The sequence below is a fragment of the Populus alba genome, chromosome 3 (assembly GCF_005239225.2).
Source record: "Populus alba chromosome 3, ASM523922v2, whole genome shotgun sequence".
Lineage (NCBI taxonomy): Eukaryota > Viridiplantae > Streptophyta > Magnoliopsida > Malpighiales > Salicaceae > Populus > Populus alba.
Genome location: NC_133286.1, coordinates 14,401,216 through 14,414,581, shown reverse-complemented (window position 1 = coordinate 14,414,581; position 13,366 = coordinate 14,401,216). Strand labels below are relative to the sequence as shown.

General features: G+C 31.8%; 1 protein-coding gene and 1 long non-coding RNA gene across 2 annotated transcripts; one reads left to right on the top strand and one right to left on the bottom strand.

The window, feature by feature from the left end:
• The first annotated feature begins 1,237 nt into the window (after positions 1 to 1,237).
• LOC118028767 (uncharacterized) lies at positions 1,238 to 2,041 on the top strand. Its single transcript, XR_012169465.1, has 3 exons — positions 1,238 to 1,337; positions 1,446 to 1,559; positions 2,016 to 2,041. It is a non-coding gene; the product is annotated as an uncharacterized lncRNA (long non-coding RNA).
• Positions 2,042 to 4,473: 2,432 nt separating this feature from the next.
• Positions 4,474 to 7,907, bottom strand: LOC118028593 (protein NRT1/ PTR FAMILY 6.3). Its single transcript, XM_035032239.2, has 5 exons — positions 7,708 to 7,907; positions 7,406 to 7,583; positions 7,250 to 7,289; positions 6,314 to 6,876; positions 4,474 to 5,472 (listed from the first exon to the last, which is right to left on the bottom strand). The coding sequence occupies exons 1-5, from the start codon at positions 7,817 to 7,819 to the stop codon at positions 4,614 to 4,616; spliced, it is 1,752 nt and encodes a 583-aa protein (XP_034888130.1). The 5' UTR covers positions 7,820 to 7,907; the 3' UTR covers positions 4,474 to 4,613.
• Positions 7,908 to 13,366: the final 5,459 nt, after the last annotated feature.

Sequence of the window (13,366 nt, the reverse complement as noted above, 5' to 3'; positions counted from 1 at the left end):
TTTCTATATATATATATATATATATATATATATATATATATATATATATATATATATATATATATATATATAACCTACTTCTTAAATTGACCAATAAAACTTTAGAATTGATAATTAACCATTAAGAATGTGTTATCTCATTCATGTAGCGATATCTTACAAATAGATCTTATTCAAAATATTAAACTTAATGAAATTTTACATGAACTTAACAATGAGTTTTAGAAATCGAACATGACACAATATATAAAAATTATTTTACATGAAATTTCAAAAAATGATAGCTCAAATGAGAAGAGTTATACCTTAAAAATGCATATAGCTAGCTTGGATTTAAAATCAATTTTATGTCGATTATATGGACAAGACTATCAAAGAATCTGATGAAATCAAATCATTGCCAATTCAACTGCAGCTGTTACCATGAGAAACGCCAGATTTTATGCTCTCCATAATTATAGGATCAGTTTGAAATATTGTTATTGATTTTGATTATAAATACCTTTCCGTTACACATATTTGAATTCCTAAAATTATGCTCTCAAGACTATATAAAGGTTACAACAAATGAATAGAAAGTTGTGTGTTACATTACATAGTATTGCAGTGTAAGATTCTTTATGGTATTAGAGCCTAAAAATCTCTAACGAGTATTCATCCTTCTTGCTATTCTTGTTCTGCTTCCTGCAAATGGCAACCACCACTGCATCTACCATCGATTCATCACACTTGTCGCAGGGGGTCGCGACGTCGTCTTGGCGACGGCGGAGGCTCCTTGCCGTGCCTCCTAATGTGAGGTGTGTGTTGTGTGTTGGGAAGGGTTTTTTGGAGTCGCCACCTAATATTATGGTCACTAAAAATCTATGGTCTGCGAGAGTTTGAGTAAGGGACTGGTTGTGCAAGGGGAAGACACATCACCCCCGGTGCACCCTACCTAAGGTAAGCTGCATTGTTGTTTGATTGCTTTTTGTTGGTCTTTCTAAGGCTCAAGGTAGATCTCTCTTCATGAGAAAGTATCTACCTTATTGGGTTAAATCCTAACCGTTCTAAAGTCTGAATTTTAGCATCGCATTTCTACACCTTGTATCTTTAATACCTAAGGGTGTACTTTATCGTGTAATTTTACACCCCACAAATATTAAAGTCTACATTTGGATCCTAAAAAAGGATTGAAAAAATATTTTTGATATGTTGGCCAAATCCTAATGGATAAATCATAAACTAGTTACGATATCCATTCCTTGCTTTGGAAAAGGAACAAGCCACCTCTTAATCTCACCCGGTACAACTTGACGACGTTTGCTATCACCCTAAATGAATTGACGCCAGGACTCCAGGTAGTGATGAGGTATCAACTTGATTTTCTAATTTTTCTTTTCCAGGTATGCATCTCTACTTGTTTTTTATAGCCATGTCTACTCCTGGGTATTTGATAACGGATTAAGGAGAGGCTCCCACCCACGGATTCCAGGCTTAGACCAGACCAGCGGCATTTGGAGAATGGGGAATATGAGAAAGCAAATGCAGAGAAACAACGGCTGGAGAGGAGGCAAAGAATGGTATATTCACTCCTTTTGATCTTTTTAACTTAATTATACACTTCATTTTAGTGCAGATATGTTGGAATAATTATAAGAATAGGGAATATGAGTTGAACTTTCTATTGGTGATGGAAGAACTTCTTTTTTGCCCCGGCTAAGATTAGAACTTTATTACTATTATTAGATATCTAGTGTGACTTTGCTGTTGCTTGGGCTGCATATGAACTAGATGAGATATGGACAATTAGGCCATCATATAAATTTTTGTTAGTTTACCTATCTGTTGCACCGATGTCTAGACTTTACTTCTATTAACATCATCTGTATCCTACTTATCAGTTTAGATCTGGAAGACATCGTATTTAAGAAATTCTCTGCATGGCTAGATGTGAACATTAAGAGGTGGAATGAGTCATAAATCTTATATATGCACTCGCGGACCCGTTGTCAACATATTTCATTTATTCTATACAGTCAAGGAAATTACAAGAACATGGATGGAAGCCCAGATGGTTCCAAAAGGAAGGTGAAAATGGATCTTTCCGCTATGGTGGTGGCTATTGGGAAGCTCGAGAGCAGGGAAATTGGGATGGATGTCCAAATATTTTTGGTGAATTCAATGAAGACCTAGTGGAATCCTCTGAAGGGCCCTGACTTGATTTAGGTGTGTATTCTTCCAGAAAACTGCATTTTCACGCTCCTTTAAATGCGGCTCCTTTTGCTGATGAATTGCCATAGTGGATACCTGAAATTTTTTGCAATGCTGCACCATTGTTTATGGTGAGAATTACGAGATTCAATATGGAGGACAATATCCAGGTCTAAAAATGCATCTCACCTGTCTTGGCTTGCGCTTTCCCATGCCATGCTGACTGGTGAAAAGGATAAACAATGAAAAAGTTGATGCATATTATGATTTTAACTGGACCCCTCTAAGCTTAATTTTACCATTCATAGAATAATTCCCTCTGTTTTCAACGAAATGTCCAAGCAGTTCAAAAGCGGAAATCAAATCCAACTACAGCATATTGCTCCAACTCCTACTCTTCTTTTAGACCTGACCTGATTATGTGCTTGTTGATAATGCAGAAAGGGGTGTCCCAGAGCAAGCTGTGCACTTTAATTTGGTCGGGTTTATCATATTCCAGCCTTTTTTAAAGGTTTTAGTCCAAGTTTGACAATGTTTTTCTTGGGGGCGCTTGAGCGGGAACTGGTTTTTCAGTTCATAGAGGATGGATAGGGTTAGAGATACTTCTTCTTGTAACATTCTTAATTGTCTGCTATAAGGTGTTATTTTTGTAATGTCTCTCACTCTCTTCTGTGTGTTATAGTTCTTTGAGCTGCACTGGCCATTGGCTAAAAAAATTATTTTGATATTTATTTTTCTTTTTTAGAAATAAAAGAAAAGGGAAATATATTGTTGTCATCATCCCAAACTCGCTACTTTTGGTTCAACAAATTATGTGCTTTTACAGGGCTGAAATTGGGAGGGTTGATTTTAGGTTTTAGCCCATCTTAATCATAATGAATATGTGCTTCAAACCTAATTTAGCTCATTCTAATAGAATTTTTTAAGGCGAGTTGCACTATATATAATAACAGAGTTAAATTAATATGGTAAATTAATAATTCGTTATATTTATAAGATAATACATAGGTTCTATTCTATTTGATATATAAATTAATAATCTCCTTGTGTGTATATTTGTGTGTTTTGAGAGAGACTAGAATTTTGTAAAATGACTCCAATGTTACTTTTTCTCTCTTGAAATTGATATCTATTTATACTTCATTCTAACTTTTCTTAGTGCATTAAATTTTTTTTTTGATATAATATTCATGTATTGTAAGAGAAAATTATGCAATGAAATTGTTGTTTTAAGTGCATTTTTACGTGAGACATGTTTTATTTCAGAACTATTGTTGTTAATTTTATATATTTTTTAATCATTTTTCATGATGTTTTTAATAATTTGCTCTTGACTCAACATGTTTAAAGTTGCATCATATTCTCCTGGTTAGTTTAAAAGGTGCTCAATATATATTCTATTACAATAATTCAACTCTTTAATTAGAAGATATAGTTGCATTATGAAATTCGAGTCAATCCAATAAAATTTTCTTCTTTAAATTTTACCTTCTAACATTTTATTGATTTTGTACTGGTCATCATAATTTATTTTAATTTACTTTTTATGAGGTTATCGTAATTTTAAACAAATATTTTGATATTTGATTTGTGCTTAATTTTTACAAGCATATATTTTTGTTATCATATTATTAAGTAAAAAATAGTATTTTTTTTTAAAAAAATAATTAAGTCCAATGAAGCCCACGACCTGAGTTACTGGTTTTATAAGTTAAGTCATGAAGCCCGAGTCATTTAATATGTCGCAGTCTCAATATTAGAAAAGAAAGAAGAGAAGATGTTATCTTGATTTTTTTAAGTCAAACCATGTTTTTATTGATTATCTAGATTGTATTTGAACTAGCCAAGTTAACTAAGTTATATAAAGTCAACTTTCATACGGGTTATTTTTAAACTTAAGCTAAAAAAGGTGTCAAGTAAAAAGATTTCAAGGTTGACTTGTTAGGTCGAGTTTAAAAAAAATACCAAAATATATTTTTAAAAAAAAAAAAAACTCCATCTTTTAGTTTTTTTTCCTTTCAATTGATTTTTTTTTTAACTTTTTTCTTAATTAATTTTATTTTTTTAATATTTGATTAATTTTAAAATGATCTTCATAATTTATTTCGTTTTGCAACATATGAAATTATTATAGTTTTAAACAAACAGCGTGATATTTGGTTAATGTTTAATTTTATAAACAACTATTTTGTTATTATATTATTAAATAAAAAATAATTTTAAAAAATAAAATTGTTAAAGCGACTGAAATTCATGATCTGCTTTGTGGTTTTGATACGATAATTGGGGAAGCCTAAATTAATAATATGTTATCTTTTTAAAACACTAAAAACACTAATTTAAAATTAAAAACTAGGTGAAACTGCCATGCGCTACACAAAGTGGGCGAAAAGGGTGTAAAAAAGTATAATATAAAACACATTTCAGTGGAAAGTGGGCTCATCAACTTCGTCCAGTTCAATTCCCTCGTCGGCGAGCCTCTTGTCCTTGTAGACATACCATCTGGCACAAATCAAATATATGACAAAGTTCAAAGCACTCAAGATTGCCAACAACCAGTAGAAATCATGGAGCCTCCCTTGGTTTAGATTGTCCGCTAACCATGGCTTGTTCCTAGTCACCTTGTGCACTATAGTAACCAATGAAGAGCTGACAAAGAACCCTAGAGAAAGGGTGCTCAAAAACAGCCCTGTGCTCATCGTCTTCATCCCCTTTGGACACTCTCTCAGGAAGAAATCAAGCTGCCCTATATATGTGAAAGCTTCACCAGACCCCACAAAAAAGAATTGTGGGACCAGCCAGAACACACTCAATGGGATCTCGGCCGTTGGATCAGTAGCCAAACCATGTAATCTGGCGGCTCTCAGCCTCTTCTTCTCAGTGAGTGCTGCTGCTATCATGGCAACAATGGATAAAACCAACCCGACTCCTATGCGTCTTAATGGGGTTAGCCCTTGTGGATGCTTAAGCACTCTTCTTGCAACGGGGACGATAATTCGGTCATAAACAGGAACAGTCAAAAGAATGCTACCAACAAAGAACACCGTCAGTGATGCTGCAGGTATTTGGAAACATTTTCCGATGCGACGGTCCATGGTGGTGGCTTGTGACACAGAGAATGTGGTCATCTGGGCATAGACAGTCCAAAACATCACAGTAGTTGCCCAAATGGGCATCATTCTAATTACCATTTTCACTTCTTCCACATCTGTTAAGGTTGCTAAATTCCACTTGTTTACCTTGCCCACTTCTAGGCCCTTGATCGCTGCTTTGTCCAAGAAACTGCACCGTATATGAAGAACAAATAAAAGTTATGGCATGATCAGTGTATTATCACGTCGTGACTCTAAAATTGCAAGATAACCCATCCATGGGCATGGACCGACAGATAGCTGGTGGGCCTCGTTAGCGACCAGCACATAATTTCCTATTTGTTTTCTTCCACTCATTTTGTGTGACATGTACCCTTTGTTAAGCCTAAAGGTTTCCCCTATCCAGAGAAGGTTTTAAAAAATTGAAGCTAAAACATCTGTCACGAGATGGCATGGGGGGGATGTGAACTGGAAGACAAAAATCACCACAGGAGATTCGATTGGGAGACAGACTGGCTCCGGTGTCTTTGGTAATGCGATAATGATTTATATTTTAATATTTTTAATAATACTTTTCAAATACAAAACCAATCCTGATTGATTTGTATATGAATGTTAATATCTAGATATTTTAGACTGCAATGTCTTTTTGAGGTTTTAGAAATCTGAAGATATGGATGAGATCCTCAATTAGGTCGAAAAGCAAAAATATAATTATTAATCTTCAATGACAGGAAAGCTACCCCTTCTCTTCACATTTTACTCTTGTAGAAAAAAAAAAAAAGCACTTGCTGGTAGCAAAAGTTGCATCTTAGAATATAGAGAACCTTTTTTTAAATCAATTTATGATGAAATATCTGGTTTAGCTATGGCTTCTGGTTCATAATATCGGAGTGAAGATCCATTTAACAAGCCAGACCGAGAAGGAAGAAGGTTGCTCTCATCATATATTTCAAGACAAAATGAAATAAATTCCAATTAAAAAAAAAAGGTTTTCTAGTTGAGGAGAAAATAAATAATAAAACACTAACCGGAATTGCTTGCTGTGCGGCAGCTTTTGCTTCTTCTCCTTGCTTCCCTCTTCAACATCATCAACGTTGTAAAGAAGAGACGCATCTGAAGGTAATTCCATGTGCCTTTTTCTCCAAGCACTCACAAAAACAGTGGCTATCTGTGTCAATGGACTGCCCACCAATTTCCTGAAACGGTACCGCCTTGTGCCAGAAAGGAACACAATTAGGCCTAGCACAATAGCACAGGCACATATGCCATATCCCCATTCTCTCCCCAAGTTATCTTGTATGTAAACCAGAACTGTGACTGCACAAAGTGCACCTAGGCTGATTAGGAAGAAGAACCAGTTAAAGAAATTGAGCATCTGTTTTCGTTCTTTTGGGTCCGTTTCATCGAATTGATCCGAGCCAAATCCTGAGACGCTTGATTTTAGACCTCCAGTGCCCAGGGCAGTGAGGTACAGGGCCAGATAAAGAACCGTGAGTTGTTCTCCGTTAGCGGGGATGCAATCTGTGTTGTCCACACATTTTGGTGGCCTGAGGCTTGGGACTAAGGTGGAGATAGTCAAGATTGTGACACCCTGATCAACAAAAATTATTAAGAAAAATGAAACAAGTGAAGTAGTATATTAGGAACCAAATAAAAACAAGGTGCATAACCTCTTACGACCAAGAAGAAAGATTTATAATAAAATATTGAAATAATTTACTCAAAAGGAAATATGAAGAGAAATCAGCTAGCTAATTAACGCGCAACAACAAACTTCAGGTGCAGGAAAAAAAATTAAAGGCGAAGCCAGTGCCTTGGGGAGTAGGGCAAGTACTCTACATGTGTATATATAGCTGTGTATCGGCTAGCAAACTTCAATTTCTTACAATTAACACAAAGTTCCCTGGCCACTGATGGATCATTAAAAAAATTGGTTCGATTAATGGTAAGTGCGATGGTCTTACCGTTGCTTGCACGGTGGCGAAGATGGCGATGGTGAGATACCTGTCATGAAACAAAGGAAAGGGTTAAGAGATCAGAAAGCAGGCACTAATCCTGAATTTAGAAACAAATGTAGCACAAAATAAATAAAGACCGAGAGTGCGAAAAACTGGTTAAACCTTCCAAGAAAAGTGTCAGCAATAAAGCCACCAAGCAGACAAAGCATGAAAGATGTTCCAAGGAAGTTGGTGACGGTGTTGGCAGAGGTAGCATTGCCCAGGTGCATAGTACCAGTCAGATACGTCACAAGATTAACAGCAATACCAAGTGTTGTTAGCCTCTCCATTGCCTCTCCGCCTGATAAAACCCAGAACAGGAGAGTGAGAGATCAGATAGAGAAACATATAAAGATAAGTAAGATATAAAGATCATAGAAAATGAAGTAAAGCTGTGTGAGGGGGTGTGCTAATTAATTCCGGACCTAGAATCATGGCAGCACTGGTCCAGCCACCAGTTTTGGACCGCTCCGCAGGGCGGCCCTTGTAGTCCCAGGCATCTGGGAGGGTCTTGCCTTGTGTTTCCGGAAGAGACATTGCTTTGGTTTTAATTTTGGATCGAAGCCTAAGAACTAGAAATATGAGAGACTAGAAAAGAAGAAACTATGTGGCACATTGAATGCTTTGGAACTTCCCCTTTTTATAGGGGATTTAAGGGGATCTAATTGTGTTAAAAATAAACGATAAGGTACTTGTATTTTGGATAAAGTGAAATGTGTCAGCTTAATTTGTTTAATGAAAATTTACTCAGTAGTTCAATGTAGACTCCAGTTTCTTCTTCTTTTTTCTTGTTTATGTCACTGTATATATTAGATTTTGAGGCGGCAATTTAATTCGAATATTTATAGATTATGATTTCACTCCATTGGAATGAATAGATAATAAATAGTGTATGAACTATTTTATTAACTATATACATACTTCTCATATATATTAACTATTTTATCTTTTATTAATTAATAAATAATACTAAATAATAAATACCTATTTATTATTCAAAATTTGATAAATAATTTATAAATATTCAAAAAATTTATTTGATAAATAATAAATAAAATATGGATATAAAAACAAAACTCAACCCCCACGTAATCATTGTCAATTATGCTCAGATGAACACCCTAAATGCATATCCCTTCTCTCCACATGCTAGTGGACCCTATGATTTTGAGGTGTCATAGCCCATCATAGCTATTATCTAGAAAATTAAAAGAGCTAAGGAATCCAGCAAGACACAAAACACTGATTGAAATAATGTTTTTATTTTTATTTGAAATAATGTTTTTTTTTTATATAATCTTATAATTTTTTTTCAATAAATTTATTTTAATCTCATATAGATCATGTACTAATCTAGTTAATCCAGGTTAATTCAAGTTTTTTTTTTCAACCTTTTTTTAATAAAAAATTTCTTTAGTTTTATATTTTATTATTTTGTTTATTTAAGAATTGACCTCTATTATTTTTAATTTTTTTTTTACAGAGTTATCTTGACCTTATAACCAAACTATAAATTTAATATATTATCTCAAGTAAGGTTTCTTTTAATTTTTTAAAATAGATTTTTTCTAAACTCATCATTAAACGTTTGATTTTATTGATAATTGAGCTTTTGATTTATTTATTTTTTTTATCTTTCCTGTTTTTATTTAATTTTTGTTTTGTCAAAAAATAAAATCATTAAAACCTTTTAATAATACTTAGAAATATCTTTCATAATATTTTTTTTATAATTATATTATTAAATTAATTTGATTTATTAAATCTATTTGAAGCAATAAGTCATGTCCTAAATTTTTCATGTTCCTTTAAAAACAGTATCATAATCTAGTAATTCTATTTTATGTTAGAAAAAAAATTCACCCGGACTATAATAAGTGCAGGTGTAGTCTTTGTGACAATATTATTTATTTTAAAACAAAATAGCCGTCTTCGCTATTTCGCACGGATATGAACCCAGTATGTAATCTCACCAAATCAGACTAGGGCTACGCTACCTCTACTAAAGTTTGCAATAATCTCTTTGGTACTTATTTTGTATGATGTTAGAGCATCTTCAAGTGGAGTAGATAAGTTATTTAGAAGAGTCACATTTTATAATATGAATTTTTAATCAATTTAATATTAAAAAAAATAAAAATAATAAAAGTAATATTAGAAAAATATTAGAAAAAAAAAAAAAAGCCAAGTAGAAAACATTGTAGCAATCTATAGTGTTTCATAAGAAAATATAAAATTGTAATTCTCAACCAGTTTAATATTAAAAATAATAAAATCGATAAATATAATTTAAAAAAAATTATAAAAAAAAACATCATGTGTGGAAATATTGTAATAATCCATAGTGTTGTAAAGAAAAAAAACTACAAAGCTAAATTTTCAATCAGTTCAATATATAAAAAAAATAAAATCAACAAAGACGATTCTAGAAAAAAAATCATATGAGGAAACATTGTAGCAATCCACAATGTTTTTTTTAAAAAAACAAAACTACAAGGCTAAATTCTCAACCAGCTTGATATTAAAAAAATAAAATCGATAAAAATAATTCTAAAAAAAACAACAAAAAAGAGAAGAAAACAGTTTTGGAAAAGAGAAGCAAAAATAAAAATAAAAAATAAGAAAAAAAACATGCGGGGAAAGTTAAAATTAAATTCTTAATTATCTCAAAATTAAAATAATTAAGGAAAACACTTTAGAAATCTTATAGTGTTTTATGAAAAAAAAAATATAATTGTAATTCTCAATCAGCTCAATATTTACAAAATAAAATCAACAAAGATAATTTTGAAAAATATCATAAAAAAAGGGAAAAAAAATATGTAGTGAAAAACTGTAGCAATCTATAGTGTTTTAAGAGGAAATCTATAATTGTAATTTTCAACCAGCTCAATATTAAAAACAATAAAATCAATAAAGATAATTTTGAAAAAAATCATAACAAAAGAAATCACGTGGAGAAGCATTGTAGCAATCAACGATGTTTTTTTTTTTTAAAACAAAACTACAAAGCTAAATTTTCAACCAGCTTAGTATGAAAAAAATAAATTCGATAAAGATAATTTTGAAAAAAAAATTGATAAAAAAAACACGTGATGCAAAAATCATGTGGAGAAACACTGTAGCAATTCACAGTGTTTTAAAGAACTACAAAACTAAATTCTCAATCAGAAAAAAATAAAATTGACAAAGATAATTCTAAAAAAAAAAATAATTTTAAAAAAACATATGAGAAAACACTGTAGCAATCCACAATGCTTTAAAGAAAAAAAACTAAAAAATTAAATTCTCAACCAACTCAATAGTAAAAAAAAATTGACACAAACAATTCTGAAAAAAGAAGACAATTTTTGGAGAAAAAAAATAGGAAAATAAATAAATAAACATGTGGGAAAAGCTAAAACTAAATTCTTAACCAATTCAATATTAAAAAAATAAATTCGATAAAGATAATTTAAAAAAAAAAAAACATGCGAGGAAACATTGCAGCAAACACAAAAATCATGTAAGTAAAACATTATAGCAATCCACAATGTTTTTTTTTTAAGAAAACTACGAAGCTAAATTCTCAACTAGCTCAATATAAAAAAAAAAATCAACAAAGATCATTTAAAAAAAATCATAAAAAAAATTATGTAGAGAAATGTTAAAGTAATCCATATTGTTTTAAAGAAAAAAACTACATAACTAAATTTTCAGTCAATTTAATATTTAAAAAAAATTGACAAAACTAATTTTTTTAAAAAAATAAAAATAAAATTTAAAAAAAAAAGAAAAAGAAAAAGAAAAAAAACACATATAGGGAAAGCTTTCTCCACGCGTTTTAGAGTATTGATTAATATTCCTTTGGTTGGTTTCTGATGTTTATCAAGAAGCTTTTGGCAATTAATGGTCGTGCATCTTCCAGCTATAAGCACCACTGATATTTCGTGGCCTGAATCGCCCTAGCGGCGGTGCTTTTTCGAAAGAAAAAAATAAAAATTGAAGGTTAGACGTTTAGACATTCAAATCACCTTTTGAACATTACGTGGTAGGTGTACTTTCTTTCTCCTTTTCTTTGCTTTACTCCTCCAATGATGATATCTAGCTAGTTCATCCATGTTCCTTGGAAAGGGCGGAAGAAGTTATTAGTAGATACTTTTTATTGCAAACTAATAATAATAATATTCACAATTACCCTACTTAGGGTCCGTTTGGAAAGATTGTTGCTTTTACCTATGAATGTGACTTTTAAAAGGCTATAAATTGTAACTAATTCTGAGAATATCACATGTAAAAAGACGTGATATTAGTTCTTAAGTATTACCATATTGACACCAAAACAATTGAGAAACATAATGGAAATTCACTATTTATCGTGCATGAGCATAAATCACACGATAATGAATGCCATCTTGTTTAAAATATGTATTTTATGGACGAAATTTTCCCCACCAATTATTTTAAACTGATTGGATTTGGATAAAATCCCTCTCAGCTAGATTTTGAAATTGCATAAAGAAAGTAACATGCATCAAATTTACAAGTAAAAGTATAAAACCAGATAAATTTTATATAATGATTAATAAAAGTAATAAAACAACGATTTTCAATAGAATAAATCACTAAAAACCAGCGTCAGAAGAGGCCACTTATTGGAGTAATTATTCACACCTAAATTGATATTTCTTGGTTGGCGATCATTCTGGCTTTGCCTTTCATGCCACGGATGCAACTAGTTAAAACACCTTGGGATCTTTGATTTTTAGCAAATTAAAACTTGTGATGTTAATGGGTTCAATCTCCACGCTACAAGCACCACTCATTTCGTGGGCCAAATCATCTTGTGTAGTCTTCTTTTGAATCTATTCTCCCTTTTTTGTTTGTTTTTCCTCTTCGCCATTGACATAGCTGTCCGCTAGCTCTTATAGTTCAACTTCCGGGTTTTTTTTTTTTCCTGAAAGGTTGGGGAAGAAAGAACAGAAGAATTACTGTAGGAGCTGTTGAAGCAGTACTGTGGCAACCTAATTAGGTTCCCAGATCTATGGGATTACACATGCATACACGTACATGTAATGTAATTCAACCATTATTTTAATTACTCTTTATATATATACACGCACTTAATTATAACAATTTCATAATTAAGATTCTTTTTGGCATCATTGACTTTTTTTAATTAACCAGTAGCTTTGGAAAGACAATAATTCTGCAAAAGTTATCCGTTAACAAAAGGAAACAGATTTAACCAGCCAAACAGAGCTCGCCCGTGACAGATGGCCGGCTCCACAATTAAACACGTGAAACCATCATGAGTCTATGGGCTGAATTTAAGCCATTCACTTTCTATTTGTTTTCTCGCAACACGACTATAAATGCTCCCTGGTCGAGGCTTAAGGGTTGACGAAGAAACTCTATTATTATTATTATTATTATTATTATTTTTTGACGAGTGGACCCAGAAATCCTAAAATAAAATAGCATAAGAAATCTAGCTGGAAAAAACTTGATTGGGTTGTTTATTTTTATGTTTTAAAAATATTTTTAAAATTTTAATTTTAATTTTTTTACTTTAAATTAATTTGTTTTGATGTATTGATGTTAAAAATATATTATTATTTTAATATATTAATTTATAACACAAAAACAACACCCCTAGACAACACCTCAACTTTCATTTTCTTATATTTTTCTATTAGAATAATATTTCAAGCTACTCTCTCGTACAGTTTCGAAATGAATGGTAAAGTGGCTGGCCTCTTGAAAAACTAAAGCATATTTTCATTCTATAAATGATGACTTTGGATTATGATAAGATGGGAGTCAATTAATTAAAGGTATATTTTCCCAGTTTATTCTTTCAGGTTCTCCAAGAGCCAATCCTCTAGACAGGGAAAACAGCGTAGACAAGTGGCTGAAAATTATAGGTGTCAAGGACAGACAAAATGAAGACATAATACAAAAACATTGGTTCGTCAATATTTCACTAAAAAATTGCTCATAATTGAAGAGTGAGAAGAATGAAAGTAAATGCTGAAACTGGTCATACGTGTTTAAGATAAGTGGGGAGCTGTCTTATGTTTCATCTATTGTCGATTTTTTATG

What these genes read in the sequence shown, in the direction of transcription:
- LOC118028593 (XM_035032239.2), bottom strand. Translation starts at nt 7,819, where the DNA reads ATGTCTCTTCCGGAAACACAAGGCAAGACCCTCCCAGATGCCTGGGAC. An exon ending in GCTGACACTTTTCTTGGAAG is followed by an intron (nt 7,290 to 7,405) that starts GTTTAACCAGTT and finishes GTTTCATGACAG; the next exon opens with GTATCTCACCATCGCCATCT. An exon ending in TCGCCACCGTGCAAGCAACG is followed by an intron (nt 6,877 to 7,249) that starts GTAAGACCATCG and finishes TTTGTTGATCAG; the next exon opens with GGTGTCACAATCTTGACTAT.